Raw genomic sequence first — 26,029 nt, 5'->3', positions numbered from 1 at the left:
CTATATCTGCGGAGGACCGGGTGTATTTGCTTTTTTCTCTGGATGCGAGCTTTGATGTTTTAGTAACCTCGCTGGAGAGCCTGGCAGCAGGGCAACTAACCTATGAATACGTGACGGGACGAATTCTGGAAGAAGAGGAACGACGGGAGGAAAGACGTAACCAGATGACTGCAGCCCAGAAGTTCATAGTTCACCCGAGAGGAACGTCGGAGTCGTCACGGGAGTCAAGTGCCGTGCAGTTCGGTGTAAATCAACCCAGGCAGAGAGGCAATTCAAAGTAAACGCCGATGACAGCAGCCCAACAGGGATACAACCCACGAGGAGGGGCAGCGTTCTACTCTGCGCAGATGGCTCAGACGCCAGCACGTGAGGGAGACCGGAAGAGTAAGAGCTACAAGCAAGAGGAGGAATGCGTGATGTTCATCAGAAAGTGTTTTCTCTGTGGGTCCTCACAACATTTGAAAAAAAATTGTCCCCAGTTGGCCAGGAAAAAGCAACCAAAGAGACAGTCAGTGAATGGAACTTACACTGCTGTTGTGCTGGCAGAGGCTGGAGACAAAGAGGACATTTGGCTTTTGAACAGTGGGGCAAGTACATGTTTTGTTAACAAAGCTTCCATGTTGGTTAACCAAAAGCAGTCTGCTAAGTCTAAAGTAAGTCTGGCAGATGGGAGACACTTAAAGGTACACTCTGAAGGGGAGGTGTTTTTCCCAGAGTTAAATCATATGTTTCAAAATGTACTTTGTGTGCCTGAGTTACAGCATAGTTTGCTAAGTGTTTCTGTGCTGGCTAAGACTGGTTTTAAGGTGCAGTTTGAAGGAAACACCTGCCAGATAAGCCAGGGGGAGGTTGTAATGTTAGAAGGGCACTTGCAAAAGGATGTCTATGTGGTGCATAGAAGGACAGGAGAAACTTCTATGGTAGTGGAGTCTGTGAATAAAAATCCACATAATGAGTGCATACACCTTCTACATAGGCGTTTTGGCCACGCCTCCTTTTCCATTCTAAAGAAGACCCTGAGTGTGTTAGGGAAGGATGACATTAAGTTGAATGGATGTAATTCTTTCCTAGATTGCACTGTCTGCAAATCTGTTAAAAGCAGACGTAGTCCAGTGGTTAAGGTAAGCCAAAGGGTGGCAACCAGACCTCTGCAAATTGCTCATTTAGATCTCTGTGGTCCATTTCCTGAGAGTGTGTCTAAGAACCGATACGCTTTATGTATTGTGGATGATTTTACTCGTTATGGCTGGGTGTATCTGCTGAAGCAGAAAAGTGAGGCATGTCAAACCATCAAGTATTGGATTAAAAGGGTGGAAAGGCAGCTAGACCTCAAGGTATCCAGTATACAATCTGACAGAGGCGGTGAATTTGTCTCTAGTGCATTTACCCAGTGGTTAGAAAGCAAGGGAATTGAGCACAGATTGGCTAATCCCTGTGTCCCTCAGGAGAATGGTGTGGCTGAGAGGAGGATTGGTTATCTAAAGTCAATGTTGCAAGCTTTGATAGAGGATGCTAATCTAAAACCCAGGTTCTGGGGGGAAGGCATCAAGGTGGCTTGTTATTTGATTAATAGACTTTGAACCTCCAGCATTAACAATATTCCCTACAAGGCATTGTACAATAGAAATCTCTCTTTAAAGCATTTAAGAGTGTTTGGTACAAAGGCTTGGGTGAATATACCTTTAAAGAACCGCAGAGCAGGTGGCAAGAAATCCAAACCGCTGATTTTTTTGGGATATCAGAATGCAGCAAAATCTTATCGCTTTGCTAATGATCAGAACCAGGTGTCTTTTAGCAAATTTGCGAACTTTGGAGAATCTTTTAATTGGCCAAGATTACATGGAAATGAGAAGGTTGAGACTCCAGAAGGAGGGGAGTCTAGTGACGGTTGTCAGACGATCAGACAGAAGTAATAAAGGAGTACCTCCACAAAGATATGGCTTTGATGATTGTGATCATGTTTACAGTATGGATGATGGTGAACCTGGCAGCTATGAAAGAATAGTAGCTGACAATGAAAGAGAAAAGCTATTGTGGTTCAGAGCAAGGAAGGCTGAAATGGAAGAATGCCAATAGCTCAAGGTTTCTCACTCTAATCTACCAGGTGGCAGTTTGTAAATTGGCTGCACCTGGATGAGGGAATGGCACAAATGTTTAATTGACGCTGTTAAAAAGTTAGGCTTCACACAGAGTGTTGCTGATCCTTGTTTGTTTTCAAGGTGCACAGATCAGAAGGAGTCATACGTGCTGATTTACGTGGATGATTTGTGTGTAATAACCAATAATGAGAGTGACCAGGAACAATTTCAAAAACAGCTTGGAGAACGCTTTAAACTGAAATGTCTGGGAGAGATAAGAAATTATCTTGGGGTAAAAATAAACAGGGACAGTAAAGGTGTTTTTTACTTGTCTCAAACAGAAAAAATAAAACAGTTGCTGGAAAGGTTTAGCATGCTTGATGCTAATGCAGCTGAAACCCCAATGGTCACAGGTTATTTATGTGAAGAGTCTCAGGAACAAGAAGAGTGTGACAAATCTCTGTATCAGTCCCTGATAGGAAGTTTGTTATATCTTGCTTGTTGGACTCGCCCAGACATATCAGGCGGTACATTGCCTGAGCAGAAAAAATATGTCACCAAAGCAGAGTGACTGGAAAGCAGCTAAGCGTGTACTCAGATACCTGAAGGGATCTGTGAACAAACAGTTATGCTTGAATGCATGTAATGGGGAACTGACTGCGTATGCAGATGCATCATGGGCAGATCAGGGGAACGCAAAATCAACGACCGGGTATGTGTTGTATTTTGGTGAAGCACCCATACATTGGAAATCTGTAAAACAGTCATTTGTAGCCATGAGTTCATGTGAAGCAGAATATAGTGCTGTGAGTGAATGTATAAACCAGGTGGAATGGTTTGTCTATCTCATGAAGGAACTCAATGTGTCTGTACAATTACCAGTAAAGGTGTATACTGACAGTCAATCAGCGCTACAACTTGCGACTGAGCAAAACTTTAAAGGCAGAAGTAAACATATAAGAATAAGATATGTCAGTGTAATAGAAGCTGTGAACAAAGGCTTGGTATGTATTGTAAAGTGTGCCAGTGCTGGTAATGTGGCAGATCTATTTACAAAAATTGTGGATTGCAATAGATTCATGAAACTAATCAAACTAATCTGAAATCCTTGAGAAGGAGTGTCAAGATTACAAGTCTGTCAGTTAGTTTGACAGGTGCAGGATAGATCAGTGAGATCTAAGGATGATGTAATCAGCCTGGAAAGTACCTGGGGAGCTAGAGAAAGCTGGCCTGATCCAGCTAGAGCCAGGTGGCTGATGCAATGCAGTAGCAATGCCAGGATAATTGAGTATCTACTGTGATTGGTGGCTGCAACCACCAGCTGTATATAATGAAGTGAAACCGCAGTTCTATGTGGGATGTTATGAGCGGAAAGGAGTATCTGTATATATTTCTGCACTGTAAAATAAACTACACTTTTTCTATGTGGCCGCGGACTTTCTGATGGGTATCCTGGTCAAGACTGCTAATCCGCTTGGCTTCCGCGTCATATTCTTTGTCTGGTTGTTTTGTACTTCTAGTTGTTTCCTTTCCTTGTTGTTATATTCGGTTCAGTTTAGCATAGCAGTGTAAGAGTAACAACACTTGGGGAAGGTTCATTTGGGACAGTTCATAACTTCTGTTTTAATTTAAAACTGATGAGGTATTCTAATTATTTTGTGCATTTTTTTCATTTAAGGATGAGGTTTTGTTGAAATATTGTGACTGTGCTTACCTGAGTCTCCTTAGGTACTATGGAAAAGGAGGATAGAGGTACCTGTTCTCGTGTAAGTGATTGGAGAGCAGCAGTGGCTGGCACCTGTGTCTTCTCCAGCAGGATCTATATGTGTGCGAGGTATCCTTGAATACTTGCTGCTGGGAGCTTATTGTATTTATTTATTTATCCCTCTCCTTTCCTCTTCGCTCGAGGAAGGTGGGGTATAAGTGTTTAAATAAATATAATAGAGTGAGGGCTGTGCCCTGCATGCCCTGCTTGTCGCATCCTAGAGGCGTGTGGCTGCCCAGGGTGGCAAACAGACGGCTGTCTCACCAGAGCAGTAAGTCTGGTTGTGAATTGAGGGGAAAAGATATCACAAGGGAGCTGATGTAGGTGAAAGTGAAATGCTCATGACTCATAGGCATGACTCATTCTCTGACATGTAGAATGGATAGCGGCAGAAGCCTTTGCCTCAGTACCGGTCTGGAAATTTTGCAGTTGAATTCTATTTTCTGGAGAGCCAAGTGGTTGCCCAGTTTTCGTTCAGATGTGTTTATTCACTTTGTGGATGCTTTGGAACCATTTTGCACATCAAAATTTATTAATGCACTTAGGCAGCAGTGTTCCTGACCTGGATCAGAGTTCAGTCAGTCAGAATGATGTGACGCTCTCTGAAATACACAAGTTAACTAGCTGAGAACTTCAGTTTCCATTCACTTGTGACTGGATTTTAAGGTAGATAGAACTTGCAAATGATACTAAAGGGGCTCAAGACTGAGAAGCTATGCAGAATAGGATTACCCTACTGAACGGGAATTTCTAAAAATAGAATGAAATTTTAATGGCACTAAATGCATTTGGGAAACAGCTGGACTTATTGGCTGTGTGATTTAATGATATAGAAAATGACAGTGGAAGAATAATTTCTGAAGATTGTGAGCAATGTACTCTGTGCTGAAATCATTAATTCTGAGATACACACTAATTCAGATTAAGAATGTTTTCATACTTTTTGCATAATTCACTTTTTGCTACTCATGGGAAGGTGTGTGGAACCTCCACAGGGCACTGGAGGCCCATTACCATCACCTCCTGACCACTGGTGGAATGCTTATTCGAAAGGGAAATTTGGTGTTTTATTGTGTATTGCACATTTTTATAAGCTTCCTCGAACCATGGAGAGAAAAGTGGATTGTAAATATTTTCATCATAAATATTCATCCACCCTTCTAGCTTTTGAGGCTTCAGCCAGCATTTTCTGAGCAGATTTTAGCCCTTATAATTGCATACAGGAAGCTGGATTCTGTATGTCTGTGGTATTATGATGTGTATGTATGTGTATGTATGGTGAGCCACAAACCTGAGCCAGGAAAGACAGCAGATGCAATTGGCAGTATTGAGTGAAATCCTTCTAACACGTACGAAGAAGTACAAATCCTTTGTACATCATACCAGAGAGGCCACATCTGGGATTTGTCAACCTTGTTTTACTTGTGTTCATGGAAAATGAATTCAAATTAGAAAAATAATAATTTTAAAGAGCCCTGCTGGATCCAGTATCATATTGCTAACAATGGCCAGCGAGATGCTTTCTGGAAAGGCATAAGCAAGGTAGGAAGGTGTAGAGATGGGGGGGGACTTCCCCCATGGATGTTTTGGTACAAGTTTAGACAAGGGTTGACTAAAAACTCTTTTAAATATTTGTGCCAATTTTCCAGTGAAAGAAACTGGACGTATTGGGGAGCACTAAAAAAAATACTATGAATATTTCTCTCTTTGGGGAATGAGTAAAATGCTTTTAAACATAATTTTAATCAACATTTGTGGTATGAGGGAAGAATCTACGGCATTAGATCATTCCTGTATACACTATGCATATATGTGGCATATTATAAAGGATATATTTAAATGTGTTTAATTTGTTCACACTTAACATGGTCTAATGTATGCAACAATACAGTATTGAAGAGCTCATTATTTTCAGTGTTATACAGTTTAACTATCTAAATGAGATTATGGGGACAAACACTACAAAGCTTGTTTTATATTAAACCTCTATTTTTCTGACTTATCAGAAAAACTGGTACACATGCAATATAAGCCCAACATATAGTTGTTTGCAGTGATTTCTTTATACTTTTAAATTCTGAAAATATGGGAAATACTACTACAGTTTGATATGCTATTACAAATTAGGAGTTTTATTTTAAAATTAAATTAATTAGATTTGAAAAGAAAATAAGCATTGACTGTTTCGGTTTCCTCTGAATCTTCATTTTTTTCATGGCTTCCAAATTTCTGAAAATTTCAATCTCTAGAAAGGTGACAGCACCCCCCCCCAAAAAAAACCCATTGGCATACAGAACTATGTATGTTTTATATGTTGATCTATAAAACTACCATGGCTAATAGTAGTTAGAGCGGTAATCCATTATTCCACCCCCTGCTGCCATTATGGCAGCAGGTTCCATGAATTATGCATTTGTCTTGAATCTACTGCATATAAATTTCAGCTGATGATTCTAAGTGTGAGTATTATGTAAGGAGGAGACATTTTTATCCACATGCTCCATCGTTTTCATAATATTATAAACCTGCTGTGTTTCTCCTCTCTATTTCTAACCTCTTTTATAAAGAAAGAAATACCTCAAGTGTTCAGCCTTCCCATGTATTTTCTTTATTTATTTATTACATTTATACACTGCTTTTCTCCCAAATGGAGACCCAAAATGGCTTGCAACATTCTTTCCTCCTTCATTTTATCCTCACTATTACCCTGTGAGGTAAGTTAGGTTAAGCGTGTGACAGGCCCAAGGTCGCCCAACAAGCCGGAGTAGGATTTGAACCAGGGTCTCCCAGCTCCTCATCCAACACAATAACCACTACATCATGCTGGCTATCACATAAGGGAAGATACTCCACCTATTGTGTTAGTTGCTCTTTTCTTGCACCCTTCCCAGCTCATGTATATCTCCCTCCCTTCGTAATGATCCCACACATGGAATAACAGAATTTGCCTTTTTTCATTATTGTGAACTAGTTCTGACTTTTTTACTGAGCTATTCATCATAATATCCAATCAGATAGACAGCGCACCTAAGATTATAAAAGCAGAGATTGGACTTCGTTGGGGGTGCGGGGCGGGTGCTGACTTGGAACATGGTAGCACTCATAATTAAAGATTTCTGTTCCATTTATCTTAAAAGTACTTCTCTTGGGAAGGTTTAATTATGTGGTTTTAGATCTCATCTGACGAGAGCTGTGTATGTTGATCACCAGCATAGAACAGTGAGAGCTTGGTAGTTTGAACTTGCACTGTTAGTCTTGAATATGCATGCTCAGTGCTTTATGGAGGGTGTGTACGCATGTATATAAGGGGTTAGGCACTTAAATAGTTTTTCTGGGCCTGTGTGTAATACTTTATTGCTAAATCTGCCTTTCGCTTATTTTTTTAGGGATAGATTTCAAGATCAAAACAGTTGAATTGCAAGGAAAGAAGATCAAGCTACAGATATGGTAAGCGACACTACTGAATTTGCTGTGTATAGGGCTAAGCCAAAAGAGTGGTGGCAGGCTACTTAAGCATTCCTGGCAGTATCAAAAAGAACACTCTCTCTCCACAATGAGATTTTGGTGATTTCATTGAAGGGGATAAAACATTCACCTATTCAGATAGAAGGCAGTGTTTTCTAAATTTGTTTGGCTTCTGTGACACATCTGACTATTGCACAAGTGTTGTGATGTCTTGCTTACTACATGGTCTTGAATTGGCTGAGGGGGAAACGATTCAAACAAAATGGCAACCATTCTCACCACCACCACCCTCAAAATTCAGGTTCCTTCTTCAAAGTACTACTTTGGAATTGCTTGAACACTGGACATAGGTCATGTTAGCAGAAAACTGCATTCGCCTGAAGAAATGAAAATGACCATGTGTCTAGATCTAGTTTTATTTATGTATGTGTAGGTCAGTGGTCGGCAAACGGCGGCTCGCGAGCCGCATGCGGCTCTTTGGCCTCTTGAGTGCGGCTCTGGAAACCCAAACGTTTCTGAGGACGAAACCTCTCCTCACCGCCCCATTTTGGGTTTATTCCCCCCCCCCACGAGAGGGGCGGTGTGTGAGGTAAAGCGCCCTCCTCCCCCCCTCCTCACAGCGCGGCCGGGTTTTGCACGCGGCGCTCGAGGGCCGGCGGCAGCCAATCAGCAGGTGGGATTTTTTGCGCTGTTTTTGGCTGGCGGAGGAGGCCGAGGCGCTGAGGAGGGGCGGCCGGCCGGGGAGGGAGGGAAGGAAGGAGCCCAGGCGGTGGCGAGGAGGAGGAGGTCGGGGCCTGGTGGGGGGAAGCCATGTTTGATTTATGCACATTTTCCCATCCAGATTCTCAAAACTCTGCATGGGGGGTTATTGGCCATTTATGAATGGGAGGTTTTGCCTTGTATTTGCCACTCAGATGCGCATTTTCCCCATCCAGATTCTCAAAACTCAACAATAAGCCCCCCTGCAGAGTTTTGAGAATGCAGATGGGGAAAATTTACAGTGTTTGTCAGTCATTGTCATGATTTAATTTTATGGATACCTTACTTACAATTTAATTTTTATCAATAAATAAGATCACTATTAAGTATGATATCAAGTTTTATTCAGTGTACCTGTAGTTTAATTAAGACTTAAAACTTTAAAGTTTATTAAGTTAATAAACAGTGTACCTACCTATATAGTTTAAGTTTAAGAAATTTGGCTCTCAAAAGAAATCTCAATCGTTGTACTGTTGATATTTGGCTCTGTTGACTAATGAGTTTGAGGACCACTGGTGTAGGTATTTGAGAAATAGAATGGCCATGTGTCACTGTGCACTATCCTTGTAAGGTCAGGTGCTTTTTCTAATTGCTTGATGGGGCTTAAATTTGCTAGCAAGTAGTGTAAAACAAAAACAAGGGTGTAAAAAGGATGATTGAGAAGTAACACACCTGTTAATTACATACCTAGAAGAAAAAAGAAACTCTGACCCAGAAGAAAGTGCTGCTCAGATGATTCAGGAAGAACCCACATGGCTGAAGCAGAAATCAGCAGACATGCATGAATGAGGGTCATGATGGCAGTGCTGATTCTATGAACTTAGGCAGTTCATGAGAGGGAGGGCATCTTGGCCATCTTCTGGACATAGAGTAGGGGTCACGGTGTGTGTGGGGGAGGTAGTTGTGAAATTCCTGCATTGTGCAGGGGGTTGGACTAGATGACCCTGGTGGTCCCTTCCAACTCTATGATTCTATGACAGTGAACTCTAGTTTTGCAACAGCGTATTTGGCCAGCAGACTGCACACAGAATTAACAACAAACCATTAGTAGAACATCGCTTCCTAGAGGAATCAGACACAACAAATTTCCAACATGTTATGGTCTGATTTAACACACTAATTTTCTGAAATGTAAAGGTTTTCCTGTTTTATAATTACAGAATAGAAGAGGATTATTCAGAGGGCAAGCACTAGTTAATTGCATACTCAGAAGAAAAAGGGAAAATTGGGCCAGTGATAGTTCCTAGGAAGGCTTTTGGTTCCAGTATATTATTTTGGCTGTTGCTGATTCAGCAAATGGTATATATATCAAATTGAACCAGGGTGGCTTCTTTAAACTTAGCATCTTAGGACGAAAGGTAGAGCCTCTGATAGAAGGTGTGTTTGCTGCTCATCTGCTGCATTTAATTGTCCTGCCACAGTTTCCAGTTAAAGACTGGGTCCTGGGATAAATAAGGCACTGGGAAGTATGAGCCAACTCTTATTTTTGCAAATCCTAGTTTTAAACTTTATTCCATTGTAGCTGCACCTAGTCTAAGAAAATAAGGAATTGTCTTATCCACACTTTATTTAAAAAGCATTTTGAAACCTTTTGTTCTTCTCAGAGCCCAAGACTGCTAATATCAATTAAAAACCTACATATTTAAAACATCAAATAACAATACATTAAAATCTCAGATAGGAAAATGTTCACTAACTTCATCTGAACACCTGAAGGTCTATCCAACCCTGCTGAAAGCTAACAGCAATGAGCTCCAACAGACCTCCAACAGAAACTCATTCCACAACTGTGAGGCATGTCAGTGGGTTATGACCAGCTGTGCACATTTTGATCAGCAGACCCTAACTGGCATGTGGGTCCATGAGGGGAGAGATGGTCCTTCAAATATGTGGGTCCTCGGGTCATGAAGGGCTTTGAAGTTAAGCACTTTGAACTCAACTTGGACGCAAATAAGCCTGTAAAGCTTTCTTAAAAGTACAGCCGCATCACAGAAACATCTTTTCCCAGTTAACAAATGCGTGGTCACACTCTGAACTAGCAGGACTGCTCCGTATAGACTAGAGCATGTTACAGTAGATTAGCCTAGAAGTTATAGAAGTGTAGCAAAGTCAGCCTTGTCCAGGAGGGTTGATAGTCTATGAATGTGATAAAGATTTGTGGCAGCCACTTTTTTCTATCAACAATACATGATCTAATAGGACTCTTAAGTCCTTGATGGAGTCTGCTAATGGTAACTTTGCACCATCAAGTAGATATAAATTGGATCTCTTCCAGTAACTCAGACCTCCCTAGGAGCATCACATCTGTCCTTGTCTGGATTTGGCTTCATCATGTCCCCCCTCCCTTCTCATGATCACAGCTTCCAGACACTGGCGGATTGCAGTTTCTAGAGGCTTAGTCAAAGAAATATATAGCTGTATGTCATCAGCATATTGATGACACCTAATTCCAGAGGTTTGGATGATCTCATTTAGTGGCTGAACATAAATATTGAAGAGCACAGGGAACAAAATTAGCATTCCATATTCAAAGTCTCAAACAGGTTGTTCAAGGTCTCTAGTAATGACTTCTTTAGTTTGTTTAGATTAAGAAAAACGGAAGCCAGCAAAGAGCCATTCTTTTCATCCCCATAAGCCTCTCTATCTATTGTAATACTATAATGTGACCCATAAAATGAAAGGCAGCAGATAGTTTCAACAGTTATGGATTGCCAAATGGGGATCATTTACCAGAACAACTATAGTTATCTTTGTCATATTGGCCAGCCTGATACCAGATTGAAAACAGTCAAGGTATGTGCATGTTTTAGATGTATATACATTTCCTGCTCTGCCACCTGCTCAGTCACTTTGCCTAAAATGTGGAGATCTGAATCAGGCCTATAATCAGTCTGATTGTATTTGGCTAATAAAGGTTTCTTCATTAAAGGACTGACCACTTCCTCATCTGAGTGGAAGTATATTTTCTCTCTGTCAAACAAGACTTCACAATCCTCCCAAGAGGTGCCTCCAATTTCTCTCAGCATGGATTTAATTGGCCGGGAGGGGCAAGGAGCTATATTTCAAATGGTAGGCTTCACAGCATCAAGCTGCTCTATCTACATCAGTCAGTGAGACCAAACCAAAACTCTTCAACAGATCGTGATAAGCAGATGCTTCTACAATCAGAGTCGACAATCAAATTGGCTTCTAAATCCATCCAGGTTATAGGAATCATTAGTAAAGAACCTAACAAAAGCATCACAGCTTTCACCTAAATTTTCCTCTCCCTGGAGATCAGGTCTCATTATTAAGAGATCACAAACCACCTTGAACAGTTTTGTAAGAGTTGATTCAGCTGTTGTAACAGTAGTGGAGAAAAACGCTTTTACTCCATCACCACCTCATAGGAACTACTGCTTTCTTTGGAATCTCAAGTGATACTTTACAGTACTAGCGTTTAACCTGGGATTCTTTAATTGGAAATTAAAGTCTACCTTGAGTCTACCTTTATGCCAAATATGTGCATTTCCACTGAGCTATGGCTTTAGTAGTATAAGTTCTCAAGCAGCCATGATTGTTAATCAGTAAATGGCTACTACTGGTTGTTGCAGAGAACAGATGCTTGCCTTTGCAAAGAAGTTGTGGGGCTGGATACAATGTTATCAGAGGGAAAGGGCAGTGGTTCAGTGGTGGAGTGTAAGGTTCCAGGTTCAATCCCTGACATCTCCTGTTAAAAGGATCATGTAGCAGGTGATATAAAAAACTCTGAGACCCAGGAGAGCTGCTGCCACTCAGAGTAGACAGCGGTGCTGGCAGGATGAAAAACCAACAAGGAGAGTGTCATAGTAAGTCTTCCAGGCACAGATGAAAGCATTGAAAATTTTGCAGTGAATCCCTTTATGAAACAGAAAGTACACAGTTTCTAGGCTTTTTAAGGTTCTGCACCACATACTTTTCTAGGTGCTATACATAGTGTTCCCTGACCTGGATGGTCCAGGCTAGCTAAGCAGGGTTGGCCCTGGTTAGTACTTGGATGAAAGACCACCAAGGAAGGACTGGAGTTATTATGCAAAGTCAGGCAATGGCAAATTGTCTCTGTACATCTCTTGCCTTGAAAACCCTACAGGGTCGCCATACCTGGGACTTGACAGTACTTTCCACCATCACATATGGGGCCCTGCAAGGTAGTATCCCTTTTATCTACCTTCTCCCAAATCTTTTTTTTCCCCTTTCTGGAAACCCATATACTTCCATCCTTTCCCTCTGTCTGGGGTCATTAGTTTGAAGAGAGATTTCAGAAGCTGCCACGAAGGAAAGCCTTTTCCTTGACTTCATGTGTGTTTGAATGAAAGCAGAGGAGGGAATCTTTTCAAAATTCATGAATAGATAATTTTTCTAATTTTAAAATTGTTTTGGTACATAATTCTCTAGAGAAGAGGAGTTGGAGTAAGCCTGTGAGAATGTCAGTAGCTTGCTAAAAGGCCACAGTAGATCGACTCTGGTGAAATTCCATGAGTGAAAATGGAGAAAGCTTTCATTGCTGAAGACAACAATTCCCTTCAGTGCAGGAAGGACTACTTAGCATTTCATGGCATTGCAGTGCATTATAGTTGTTACTTGATCCTCCTGCTATTAATATAAAAGCATTACGATAACAAAACTGCTTCCCTTCTAAAAGCATTACTCCCTTGGGTGGGTGCTGAACTTACAACAAAATTTCCAACTTACCACTCACTATTTCAGAATTACTGCTTTGATTTCCCTACCATAATGTTTATTTTGTTCATAAAGCTCCAACCTGCTACAGTTATGATGCAAACAGTTTGGCTGTCTTAAGACTGTACATGAAACAGTAGGTATAGAGATGATACTCTTCCTGAAGGGGGTCGGAGTGGAGTGGCGGCAGGGAATGGGGAAGTGTGTTGCTGGGAAGCAGTTGGTATAGCTTGGATTTTTGTCAGGGGAACACCTGAAGCTGCCTAATATGGAGTCAGACGCTTGGTCTGTCACAATCATATTGTCTGCTTTGGCAGTAGCTCTCCAGGTAAAGGTCTTTCACATCACCTCCTGCCTGATCTTTTTAGCTAGATATACTTTCAGTTGAACCTGGAGCCTTCTGCTCTATCACTGAGCCACAGTGCCCCTCCCCTGATCAGCTTTGGTTCTGCAGCAGAAGATGGTGCCAGAGGCCAGGCCTATCCCTGGCTTCAGCATCCTACCTCCCACTGAGACTCGCCCTCTGGGGAGGGGTGTGTGTGTGTCACAGCCCGATGTGGCATTTTCTGGGGTGGCTCCCTGCGCCGGCCAGTTCTTCATCCAGATGAGGACTCCTCCAGCACCACCAGGGCCAAATCCAGCACTGCCGGAGATGCACACGGGCCCAGTGAGATCAAAACCATTGATCAGCTGTTGGGTGGGGTCACGCCCATCTTTCAGACAGCCCCATTCTTGTATAGGCAGTGGGCTGGAAGGCCACCGGGGGGCAGCGGAGAGCCCCAGAGAGGGGGTCCAAGGGATAAGCCCAGATTCGTAAGGCTTACAGGCCTCAGGAGAAGAGAGCCAGGGGGGCAGGACCAAGGGAGAGTGGCTAGGGATATTTAAGGCTCAGCAGCCCAGAGCCACGGAGGAGGTTGTTGGGACTGCTCCTTCCCTGTCATCCAAGCCACAGAGAGTGGGCCAGCACTGCAGGCACAGGAACAGCCCGATAAGGAAAGAGGGTGGTAATGATTGAAACCTACCCCCTCGCTCCAGATCTGAGGCTCAAACAAGGGCTGAGAGCCTGGCAGCCATCACATACTCCCCCTTCTTGGCACCTGGAGGGTACTTGGCAGACCTTCCATTGATGGTCCAGCAGCACAGCCCCACATTCCCCTCCAATGATTTCGCTAAAAGACATTCACTCTATTCTGTGCACTTAATGTGCCTATTTTGTGGGCACTTCTGAGACCTGTGTAGAATAGCTTTCTGTGAGTTCTTGGAAAATGATGCAATCAGGATAGTGGAGAAGCATCTCATGTGCTTTGTAGTACCAATTTCTTCTGTCATGCTGAAAGTCTTAACTACTTGGGTTGTTGTTTTTTTGGTTTGACATTGCACATACAGTATTTTCAGATCATCTGGTGACAGCTCACTCCTTGAAGCTAGCTGAGACTACCCTGCAAACTGTTTGTTGTGTCTGTGAACTTAAGAAAGGCCATGCTGGATCAGACCAAGGCCCATCAAGTCCAGCAGTCTGTTCACACAGTGGCCAACCAGGTGCCTCTAGGAAGCCCACAAACAAGGTGACTGCAGCAGCATTATCCTGCCTGTTTTCCACAGCACCTAATACAATAGGCATGCTCCTCTGATCCTGGAGATAATTCTTCTGTGATTCTTCTGTTTCCAATCCAAGCAGAAGTGGTGCTTACACAGTCAAATAACTTTGATTCCTCACTGCACTGTTCTGTGTTCATAAGAGAGATTTCCTTCAAGTGGTGCTCTGCTGCCTATTTATACTTGCTGCGTTCTTGTACTGTAATTCTGGGTTGGTTTGAAATTGGTTGACAGACTGGAGCTGCCCTCTGGGCTTCGTTTCTATATTAGTAAAATGTCAGTCATTATGAGGAGTGTTCTGTGGAGGGAGGGCCTGTAGATTGCAAGGACCCCTGGGATGCTGTGCAGAGTACACAATGAAACATAGGCCCCTAGAGACCATGGTAGTGGAGGCCTCCCGCTGCACAAAGCAAGGAACAGTCTTCCCTGTACTGATATCAAAGCTATAGAACATATTCCCTCACTGCCTTCTGGTAGGCAAGAAGAGGTTCCTGGGATTTTTTTTCTTTGTGAATTTTACATTGTGTGTTCAAGAGCTGCCTTGACCTTTGGAATGGCAGTATACAATTGTTTTAAATAAACATCCGAGTGACTCACTGTGTATTTGCTCAGCCCTCACTCGGAAGCTTTTCCAGGCTACATATTCTAGATAAGCTCCTGTATATTCACAGGACCAGTAGCTGGGCCCAAACCAGCAACTCATGGTTGCTTCAATGTATACAAAGGGCCATGTGAATCTGCTTGCAGTCCAGAAAATTCAGGGAGGCTCAGAAGTTACTGGAGATTGGATAAAAGGACCTTTATTTTAGGTTCCCCACCAGTATTGCTTACTGAGTTATGATCTGCCAAAGTAAGAGTGCTTGTCACACTACTGCATCCACTGGACATGGTGTAAGATGGACCTATCCTATAGTAGACTGATCCTTTAAATCATGGAATCATAGAAACATAGAGTTGGAAGATACCTCCAGGGTCATCTAGTCCAACCCCCTGCACAATGGTAAGTTAGACTGTACTAAATGCTTCTACAGGAAGAACCATTCTTGTGATACTGACGTGTAACTTAATTGTTTGACTTTTGGCTGCCTAATATTGCTATTTAGCTGCACTCTTTAAACCTAAGAGATGGCTACACTGTATTTCAATGTGTCTTTGCTTTCTTTCACAGGGACACGGCAGGGCAGGAGCGGTTTCACACTATCACCACCTCCTACTACAGGGGTGCCATGGGAATCATGCTAGTGTATGACATCACCAATGCCAAAAGCTTTGAAAACATCAGCAAATGGCTCAGAAACATAGATGAGGTGAGAACAACATTTCAGTGCTGTACAGTGCCATTGAAGCATTGCATAGCAGAAAGTGGCCTTCTGGAACAGAACAGGGCGTGTGTTTGGCATGTTCCTATAGTATATGACGTCCCTGTCTGAAAGGGACCCTCTTGATTTGAGTAGATTCAGTGAAGAGCTGTAATTAGCGCATCTTTGTGCTGACTGTCCAGATTTCAAATCTCCACAGCAGATGATTCTGCAACCTCTTTGGGTTCCTTATAGTTTGCCTCTTAGACACATGAACATCCTTGTAACTCATTCTCTTGAGCTTTGTCAACTCCTTTCCTGAACGAAAGTCACAGTGGCTGCTCTGGAGTATAAAAACGTGAAAGAGTCTTCATTGGTAACAGTCTAATGGGCCTTGGTTTCACAAAGAGTAGTGGCACAATGCTCAGCAACAAGAAGCCATTTAATGCCGTCTTTTATACAAAGTGGAGAATAATTTGCTTAGATGCTGAAGTAATACTAGTGGTATAGAGCTGTTGATGAGTTGGAGTGCAGGATGCTTGAATGAGCGTCAAATGAGGTGGAAGATACTGACACAACACAGTTACTGAAAATGACTGAGCTCTAATTAGCACAAGGGCTTCTGTAGGTGATATCAGTTAATGCTTTAATCATGGACCTCCTTGGCTTCTTTCTGTTAGACTGTGCTTCATCATCCTTGACACATTTCCAGATGGACTCCCTGTGGAGGGTGGAGGCTAATAAACAGGACTAGGGGTACAGAGTACCAGAAGTCTAAACAATAATTGTAGAAGCATCAAAAATATCAAAAGGTGTATATATAGTTCAAAAATTGCAAAATATAATGCAGAATACAAAAGGTTATAATTAGAAAAAATTCAAGGTTGTACCAACATATGTCCACAAGTCAAAAATGGCAACATATAGGAACACTATCAAAAGATTTACAAGCCAAATACAGCAAATAACCGTTTCAATACAAATATCATATGCATTTTCAATATGGCAATTCTATAAAAAGGTTTACAAGCTGGAGAAGAGCACACAACAAAAGGGTGAGTTTTCCTTTTGTTGTTCCCTAGATTGTATAGCATGTTAGCAGCTCTTGACTTAATCACCCTTGCCTTTCCTTTGGAAAGGTACTTAGCTGTAATACGTGTCAGGAATTTAACCTCAGAAACTAGTGAATAACTTGGTATCTTGAACAGAGCAGGAATTTCTAAGGCACTGAAAGCTCTGTAACAAAGACCTGCCAAGACTGTTTGTATCTGATTCTGTTGCCACACAGACTTCAGTTGCCATAGAGCTGTGTTGGCGAACCTATGGCACGCGTGCCGCAGCCGGCACACGGAGACCTCTCTGTGGGCACGCGTGGTCCCTTCACCTCTGCCTAGGGCTGTGCCGTGTTGCATGGTGCCATGGTGAGGGTGCTGAGGGCGGTGCTCCTTCTCCCCAAGCCCATGCTCCCCAAGCCTGCGCTGGCGCCCTCCCTCTCTCTCAGCTGAGCTGCAGCTGCAGCTCAGCTGTTTGTCGGGGGCCCCACCCTCTTAAGTCTGGACCCTGGAGGCTGTGGCCGAGCACCTTGCCACGCCCCCTCCTCAGCTGAGCTGCGGGGGCCTTGCCCGTCTTCAGTTTGGACGGGGGAGGCTGTGGCCGAGCACCTTGCCACACACACCCCTCAGCTGAGCTGTGGGGGGCCCGCCCGTCTTCAGTTTGGACCGGGAGGCTGTGTCCAGCACCTTGCCATGCCCCATCCTCTCAGCTGAGCTGCAGGGGCCCCACCCGTCTTCAGTTTGTCTGGGGCCCCGCCCATCTAAAAAGCATTTAGAAAATTCTACAACATTTGCAGACAATCCTACAAGCCATCAGGAAATCTACAAGGAATTTTCTAGCATTGTAGCAGCTGCAAAGGTGAATTTTAGTAACAGATTATTACAGTTCCCTAAGATGGAGACAACCTTGCCACGCCCCCCCTCTCAGCTGAGCTGCGGGGGGCCCGCCCATCTTCAGTTTGGACCGGGAGGCTGTGCCCAGCACCTTGCCATGCCCCATCCTCTCAGCTGAGCTGCAGGCCTTCATGTCTTCAGTTTGTCTGGGCCCCCGCCCATCTAAAAAAGCATTTAGAAAATTCTACAACATTTGCAGACAATCCTACAAGCCATCAGGAAATCTACAAGGAATTTTCTAGCATTGTAGCAGCTGCAAAGGTGAATTTTAGTAACAGATTATTACAGTTCCCTAAGATGGAGACAACCCTGTGTTTTCTTACTTCTCCAGATAAAGCCAAATTTGAAGAACTTGATCTTTCCTGCCTACACTGGTTAGATTTAGAAAATCTGGAAATGGAGCTAATAGAATTTCAAGAAAGCTCTACCTGGAAAAATTAATTCTATGACCTGCGTGAAACACTTGAGAAAATAGAAGGGATGCAAAAGGACAGCACAGTTAGTTCTGAAAATGAAATCCTTAAAGTGTGGAATTCTCTGCCAAATAATTTTAAGTCAATGAAAGCACTTGGGATTGCTTTCCTTACTTCGTTTGGATCATCTTATGCTTGTGAGCAGCTGTTTTCAGCTTTGAATTATATCAAATCTGACACCAGAAACAGGCTAACAGATGACCTGAGTGCTGCATGTGTTTCTCTCAAACTTACAAAGTATGAGCCAAGGGTAGACAAATTATCAGCATGCACACAACAGCAAAAAATCACATTAATTGTTCAAAAAATGACGATGTCTTCAAAGATGTCACAAAAATGGTGAATTACATCATGGCTCGTGCTCTGAATTGTTGACAGTTTCAAGCACTTCTTGAGGAGGTTCAGGCACAGTATAATTGTTTACTTATGTACAATAATGTCTGGTGGCTGAGCAGAGGACGAGTCCTGGAGAGATGCATGCCAAATGCAAACTTTTACCTTTCAATAAAAAGTTGTTTGTCTCATTGAAAGCTCTGTTATTGTGCTTTTCTTTTAACGCAAAATATGTGAATGTATGAGTTGTTTTTTCTAAACTAAAACCTCAGTATTCAGGTTAAATTGCCGTATTGGCACTTGGCGATAAATAAGTGGGTTTTGGGTTGCAGTTTGGGCACTCGGTCTCAAAGGTTCACCATCACTGCCATAGAGTCTTTTCCCTATCTTATTTCAAAGGTTTCAGCAGCCTTTAAGACTCTTGACTTAATCACCCTTCCCTACTATGTGGCCTTGAGTAGAAGGTGTGGTCCTCACAAACACCGCAGGATGTAGTGGCCTGTGCATACATACATAAATTCATTTCGGCTTTCAAATTGCTGTGGGGCTTTGTGCAGGCATTAAGAGTTGTGTCTGCTTCCACTCGTAGCATGCCAATGAAGACGTGGAGAGGATGCTGCTAGGAAACAAGTGTGACATGGAAGATAAGAGGGTGGTACCAAAAGCAAAAGGCGAGCAGGTGAGTGGCAGTCTGTCCAGAGGCAAGGAGGCTGCGGGACAGACTTTTCCCCCTTGAGCGATGGAAAGTCTCTGGTCTCTGCTTTGATCAACAAGCTTGCTGGGGAGAATCTCCCCTCCGGATGAGGGCAATGGGGCAGTTGCCATGTGGGGTTACCTCCCTTGAATGTGCATGGAGGGCTGGAAGGCTGCAGTGAACTTGCACGTGTCGAAATTGTTCACAGACCCAGCAGCTGCCTAACTCAACTCAGTAGGTGTGTTGCATTTGCTTTGTGGAACCATCCCTTTGATATCATAATGAGATATGAAAAACTCAGGCTTGTCTTTTTCGGTGTTTTTTTTTTAAATCTCAAGATACGAACTTGAAGTTGAAAACCAATGGGATTGAATATCTTCTTCCTTGATTTTGACCTCATAATATTCTACCTTAGTCTGGTCGCATTGAGAACTCACCTCCTTTCCCCCAAGGACAGGCCTCTCCCATAGGTTCCCCAGAGAACAGTCTGCAGGCCTGTTGGAAATCTATCATGTTAGAGCAGTGGGGTCTTATCTTTCAGTGCCCAAACCCAGTTTCTGCATAGTGAGTGGCATGCCTGTTTGAAAGAGTGCCCCTTCAGTTGCCAGACTGGCTTTCCTTTTTTACTATGAGCGCTTGCCATTTTGCTGCTGTGATTTTCAGTACTCTGCTGTGTGGGTAATTTTAGGGCAGTGGAGGCCCTGTCGCCCTTTGCCCACATGTGCCGGCTGCAGGAAGTGTTTGCCAAAATAACAGACTTTTCTTTCTTTTCTTTTTCTTTTTTTATTTCTTTAGATTTCAAGGGAGCACGGGATTAGGTTTTTCGAAACTAGTGCAAAAGCAAATATAAACATTGAGAAGGCATTCCTCACGTTAGCAGAAGACATTCTTCGAAAGGTAACTGCGGGCTTCATTTCTCACTTTGAGAGCTGTTGTGGCCCATTGTGTAAAAATTTATCTCCCCCCTGAAACTGTCAGCCTCCTTTCTCCCGAAACGGTAGCCTATCTTGCAGTGTTGTGAGAGGCCCTGAGCTAAAAATCAGGAGTTGTTCATTGTTTCCCAAATCTCTTGGAAATCAGCATGCATGAGAACATGGCTGTGTGCTCAACTACCATATTATTTCAGTATGGCTTCCGCCTGCCTGCCCACCCCCTCCTGCCCTGTTTCCTTAAGAACGTAAAACAAATTCTTGGCACTGAGTGCTCTGAAGAATACCCTTGTCTGAGTCTTCCACTTGACTTGTGTTCGGTGACTGAGAAACGGCTTTGGGACCTTGGGATGCCTTGTAACTCTTCTGTGTTGCTTCTTTGTTGTAGACCCCTGTAAAAGAGCCCAACAGTGAAAATGTAGATATCAGCAGTGGAGGAGGAGTGACAGGCTGGAAGAGCAAGTGCTGCTGAATGTGTTCCCTTCACCAAGCGTCATCCACCGCCCCTCCTCTTCTTGCTGCGGAGTAAACCACTTTGCCCATTTTAACCTTAAATATTTTTTTGTTCCTCATCTTAACACGGCTCCCTTATTCTTCTTCTGTTTTAGGAGAGCTCGCTGACTATAACGTTCTTGAAACAAACTGTATTAAAAAGAAAATCATGTCTCAATTCCTCTCTTTTTCCCCCTTTTTCTTTTCTTTTCTTTTTTAAATGTACCAGCTCCAACTCAGCATCACGTTCTGGTTGTATTATAGTCCGGTCTTAACCTTAAAACTTAGAGCAATCATTTCCGCTCCAGCCTGCAAATTGTACGAGAATAAAACTTTAGCATTAACAGTTTCTTTTGTACAACAGTGGGGTTTTTGTTATGAATAATGTGCTTAAGTCACTATATTTGCATCAGTAAAAAAAAAATCATTCGCCTTGAGTATGTAAATGGGGTTTATTTTGTCCTGTGCCTTATGTGGAAAGGAACTTTGGTTCTCCCCCCTCCCCCTTTCCGTATTCCGGTTGAAGCACGAGCAGGAGATCATGCCACATTAAAAAAAAAATTAAACTGTCTTGCCATGACTTTACTGTGGTTGATGTAGTAAATTGAGGACAAAGGGGTTAGAGCAAGATATTCCAACCTGCTTGGTGTCTCCTTTTTCCTAGGACGCTTAATCTCTTGACCAGTATCTGCTGCCATTTTCTTTCTCACTAGCAGTTTTTCTTTTTTCTTTCTTTTTTTGTTGCCTGCATGCCAGTTTTGTGTTTTTTTTTTAATGGTGTGATGTGTTATGAGACAGCAGTACAGTATGTATGCCCAGTTAAATACAAAGCACTGATCTAGCTTTCTGAGGTAAAACATTAAGTATCTAATCTTTGTCTAGCGACCGTCAGACCAACTACTACTCCTTCCCCTCCCTCCCTCCCTCCCTCCCTCCCCGCGTAGTCATTGGGGTCTATGGTAATGGAAGCAGTAATTGCATGCATTAGTTTTTTCTATGGAGGATGATGTGGCTGTCTTTCTTCGTGTATGCCATGTGGTTCCCAAATCAACAACCATGAGTAAATATGAATTTGGTTCTCTTGTTTGCTGTTCCAGGCAGATGACTTGGTAGCCTAGGAAATATTTAAAATTTGGGCGGGGAGGAAAGGGGTAAGATGATCACCAACCCCCATAATGCTCTCCTTCTGTGTTAAGTTCTTCATAATAATAAAAAAATCCCTTGTTTACAACCATGGGCAATTGTTAATTCTTTCAATGGATACTGAAGAATTATTAAAAAAACTAGGTTGGGGGGGTACACAGAAAAGCTTTATTTGATGTGGGGGGAGCTTGGTTACATGAGTGGCTTTTCCAGCTTGTGTTTTGCTTCTCTCCTCAGTAAGATACCTCTTTTGAAACAAGGGACTGGTGTCCTTCACATCTTGCAGAGCCGGGGTCAGAGGGCAAGCAGGGACTGTATCTCTTGAGGCTCAAGCTGAAATTGGGGGCCTTGCTGGGACGGCGTTCTTCCTGCCGCTTGGCTCACCCGCATATGCCGCAGGAGGACTCCTGCAACGTTTTCCTCCACCCACCCACCCTTAAGAAAATGTGCCCCAGAGATGACCTTCAGGCAGACCTTTTTGCATTTGTTTTTAGGAAAGGTCCTCTGCTAATCATAACAGCCAGTGATGTTGAATGCATTTTCAAAAAAGGAAAGTGTTTGAAACTTTTAGCGTTGAACTTTAGTCCCCTCCTTTCTCTTGTGCTTGGCAGTCTGTCGTCCTGTGCTTGTTTAATATTTCCCAGCTGAGTGGCTGTTAAAGCAAGGGACAAAACCCTGGGACTTGAGGTGACAAATCAGCCAAGCTTTGTTCCTCGCATATTGATGTACTGATTAGCATTGTAAATAGGAATTACTACCTTTTCAGATCTGCACTTTCTAACATCAAAAAAGGGAATATGGAGTATGAGTCATTTTTTTTGTATAATCTTTGTTTAAAACATGCACTTATTTGCTTCCTGGGGCTTTGCCCTCCTGTATCTCTTTGAGATCCTTTGTATAACTCTGTTCATTAAGCACCAAGCAGTTAAAAAACCAACAAAAACAGTCCACTCTCTGGTACTATTAGCTAAAAATTCATATTCTACTTAACAAGTTAAATAAACTGAAATGTTTCTAGCTGGTCTATTTCTGTTGATATTGAAGTGTGATCTGAGTCTCATTGATTTCTCAGAGTATGTGAGCATGCCTGTTACTCTGTCTAATATCGAAGTTGCTGCTTATAAACACAATGCAGTTCTGCCCAAAGGCCAAACCCAGGAGGAGGGACAGAAAATGGCTGGAACTGCACCAGCCTCCTAGCGTCAGTATCTTACATTGGTATTACTTTGTTTTGGTTAGAGCAGTGGTATTTGCTTTGCGGCTCGCAGAGAGCCATATTTACAGTTATCAACCAAAAGTTCCACATTTACTTTTTGTCTTCGGCATGAGGCCTGCACCTCAGGGAGGCTCCAGCTTATCGTTTCTCCCACAGTGGCTGGGTTAAAGGTGGGAACCACTTGCCAACCAGAAGCCCTATTAGGCAAGGGCTTTACCCACTTTCCTGAAACATTGCGTGAGTGCCATTTTGGGGAATGGTGCTCAGAAGAGCCATGTGTTGTTCCTCTGCAAGTTAGAGAATCCATTGACAATTGCAGCACTGTACCAAGCTCTTGACAACTGTGCCCAGAAAGCTTCACAGTGACCGTATTTAGCCTGTTGTTCCCTAGCCCATGCCACCATGATCTATCTCCATGGGCAGGGTAAGCTGCAGAGTTGAGGAATACCAGTTTTCCTTCACAGTATACATTCCATCAGTTCTGCATCAGGACCAATCTATAACCACAATTTTCAGTATAGCTAGCTGGTACATCTAAGTGGCAGTGTGCTTCAGTGAAAGTTTGCAAGTTTTCAGAGAAAGAGGCGCTTTGCCTAAAGAGGGCCAATCAGTTAGTTACCTCTACTGAATGAGGGTAAGCAAAAGTTCAAGGTGCTATAACGTGAGTGAGGAAGCTGGGGTTCAGAATTGGAATATAAGGTGGTAATACCTTCTCTCCATTTGCAATGGTTTCTACCAGCCACAGGAAAAGAGTTGTCTTACATTTATCTTGTGTTGAAGATAAAATCTTGAAGAAATCTAGGGTTTTAAAAAAACACAGAGCAAAAATAAATACATCCCCTCCCCAAAACAAATCAATGCTCAGTCTACTTAACACTGTGTCAGAACTCCCAGAAAGAAAATAATAGAGGGGGCATTCCACAAGGTGTAATAGAGGGGGCATTCCACAAGGTGGAAACCGTTCTCTGTAAAGAGCTAGTTGGACTAAAAAATGGGCAATGTGAAAGAACCAGTTTCTCTGTCTTTTTGTGTGTGGCTATATTATAAATCTGCATGTAAGTTGCCTTGTCTGGAGTGCTGTACATCGTGCTCTGGTGAAATCAGTGATATGACCAACTAATTTACAGAAAGCAGGAGCCCCTCCGAGGCACATGTGCAACTCTTATCAACTCCACCAGTGAAAATCCACTGGTCTCTTGGTCACAGCTTAAAGTTAGCAAGAAATGGAAGTCAGCAACTGGCATGGGTCTGGACAGGTTGCACCATCTTACAGGCCAGTTTTCCACCCAGATGTTGTGTGACCAGCTCTGAGACCATATACCTATATTTGTGTGCGTTCACAATTTTTCTGCTATGAGCTGTAACTTCTGTAGAATGAAAAAAACAAGCACACAAGGTCCTATCCATGTTCTCTGCAAGCTATGTTCAGCAGCATTTGCACTGGGAGCACAAGAAGAGGTTCTAGTGGGGGCTTCTATACAACTGTTGAAACAGGCAACGGCAAAGATTTCTCCATGGGCCATGATGAAGCCATTCTCAAAAGGCTCTGCCTTGGTTTCCCCAGATCAGGGGTCTCAAAACTGCGGCTCCAGAGCCGCATGCGGCTCTTTGGCCCGTTGAGTGCGGCTCTCTGAACTTGGTTCGGAGCCCCTGCTCTTGCGCCTGCTCACGCCGGCAGCTGGGGTGCGGAGCCGGCGTGCCTGAGAGAGAGAGAGAGAGCGGGCGCGCTGTCTTCCCCCCCCCCCCCCGCCGTGGAGAATGGCCGGGTCCCCCTTTCCCTTGCCCTCAATGGTTGGGAGGCTAAAGCCTCCCCTCCAGCCTCGCGATTGCTGGGCGGGTGGCTCGGCGGGTCCTGCCCCCCCACCTATCAGCTGTTGGGCGAGGTGGGCTTCCTTTGGTAGACCTGGCCTCCGGCTGAGTCCCATTGGGAGGCCATGTCTACCCACTGGCTTTCTTGGGGGTAGACCTGGACTCCGAGGAGGGGGAAAAAGTCCCCCTTCAGAGGCCAGGTCTACCAATTGGCTTCTATGGGCCTCCGGAGGCCAGGTCTACTGCCAAGAAAGCCAATAGGTAGACCTGGCCTTCCAATGGGACTCAGCCGGAGGCCAGGTCCACCAATAGGCTTTTATGGCGGTAGACCAGGCCTCCAGACGAGGACTCCGGATGGGGAGGGGGAAATGGCAGGGACTTACAATTTAATTTTTATCAATAAATAAGATCACTATTATCAATAAATAAGATCACTATTAAGTACGATATCAAGTTTCATTCAGTGTACCTGTAGTTTAATTAAGACTTAAAACTTTAATTAAAGTTTATTAAGTTAATAAACAGTGTACCTACCTATATAGTTTAAGTTTAAGAAATTTGGCTCTCAAAAGAAATCTCAATCATTGTACTGTTGATATTTGGTTCTTTTGACTAATGAGTTTGCCGACCCCTGCCCCAGATGATGTGGCCTTCACAGAGGACATTTTTAATGACAACAGGAGAAACTGCAGTGATTACACAGCTTGTGGTCTGAATTCCCTGATGGAGAGAACATAAGACCACATAGCACACATGCACCCTTGTGAATGCCACAGAAGAATGCTGATTCCCACACTCCCCCATTGGGGGCTATTGATTCCTAAGGTTAAATGGTGTGGTTCTAAAGCAGCTGTTATTTGTTTTTTTCTTTTGGTTTTTAAATGTTTTTCGGTGTGGTGCCCCAATGCAATGAAGATAATCTAGCAGAAGAATCTTATATACGTTCCTTGAGCTTGCATCTTCCTTTTCTGCATCGGAACTCATGTTGATGTACATGGGATTTCCAAGTGGTCTTCCATCCAGACATATCCTGGCCCCACTTCACTTGTACCATCAAGTTAATTTCTCTAGAAGATGTCAGTGTGCTCCTATTTCAGCTACATAATTATCTTCCTATTATTATTTCTATTACAATTGTATTTCTAAATTCACCCAATGCCCTCTAATGCACTGAACCACAGGCCTATTTATTGTTCAGAGTAAGCTATTGATTTCAATGGAACCTGTCCAATAAAATTTCAGCCAGACTCATTCTTTCTGCCAGCAGAACCTCTCCTTGCCAGCAGAGGATGCTGCAATCGAGTTTATTGCAAGGCGAATGGTTGAATTTATGGC

General features: G+C 43.2%; 1 protein-coding gene across 1 annotated transcript in view; it reads left to right on the top strand.

Annotated features, from left to right (window-relative positions):
• Positions 1-21,073, top strand: part of RAB10 (RAB10, member RAS oncogene family) — a 40,381-nt gene extending 19,308 nt beyond the window's left edge. The window contains exons 2-6 of the mRNA XM_056852480.1: positions 7,230-7,290; positions 15,530-15,668; positions 19,001-19,090; positions 19,901-20,002; positions 20,423-21,073. Of these exons, the coding sequence (XP_056708458.1) occupies positions 7,230-7,290; positions 15,530-15,668; positions 19,001-19,090; positions 19,901-20,002; positions 20,423-20,506 (476 nt within the window). The 3' untranslated portion in view covers positions 20,507-21,073. The remainder of the gene's footprint in view (positions 1-7,229; positions 7,291-15,529; positions 15,669-19,000; positions 19,091-19,900; positions 20,003-20,422) is intronic.
• The last annotated feature ends 4,956 nt before the right edge of the window (positions 21,074-26,029 follow it).

Source organism: Euleptes europaea, chromosome 7 (assembly GCF_029931775.1).
Source record: "Euleptes europaea isolate rEulEur1 chromosome 7, rEulEur1.hap1, whole genome shotgun sequence".
Lineage (NCBI taxonomy): Eukaryota > Metazoa > Chordata > Lepidosauria > Squamata > Sphaerodactylidae > Euleptes > Euleptes europaea.
The sequence above is the reverse complement of the archived record's forward strand: the minus strand, read 5'-3'. Positions and strand labels throughout refer to the sequence as shown.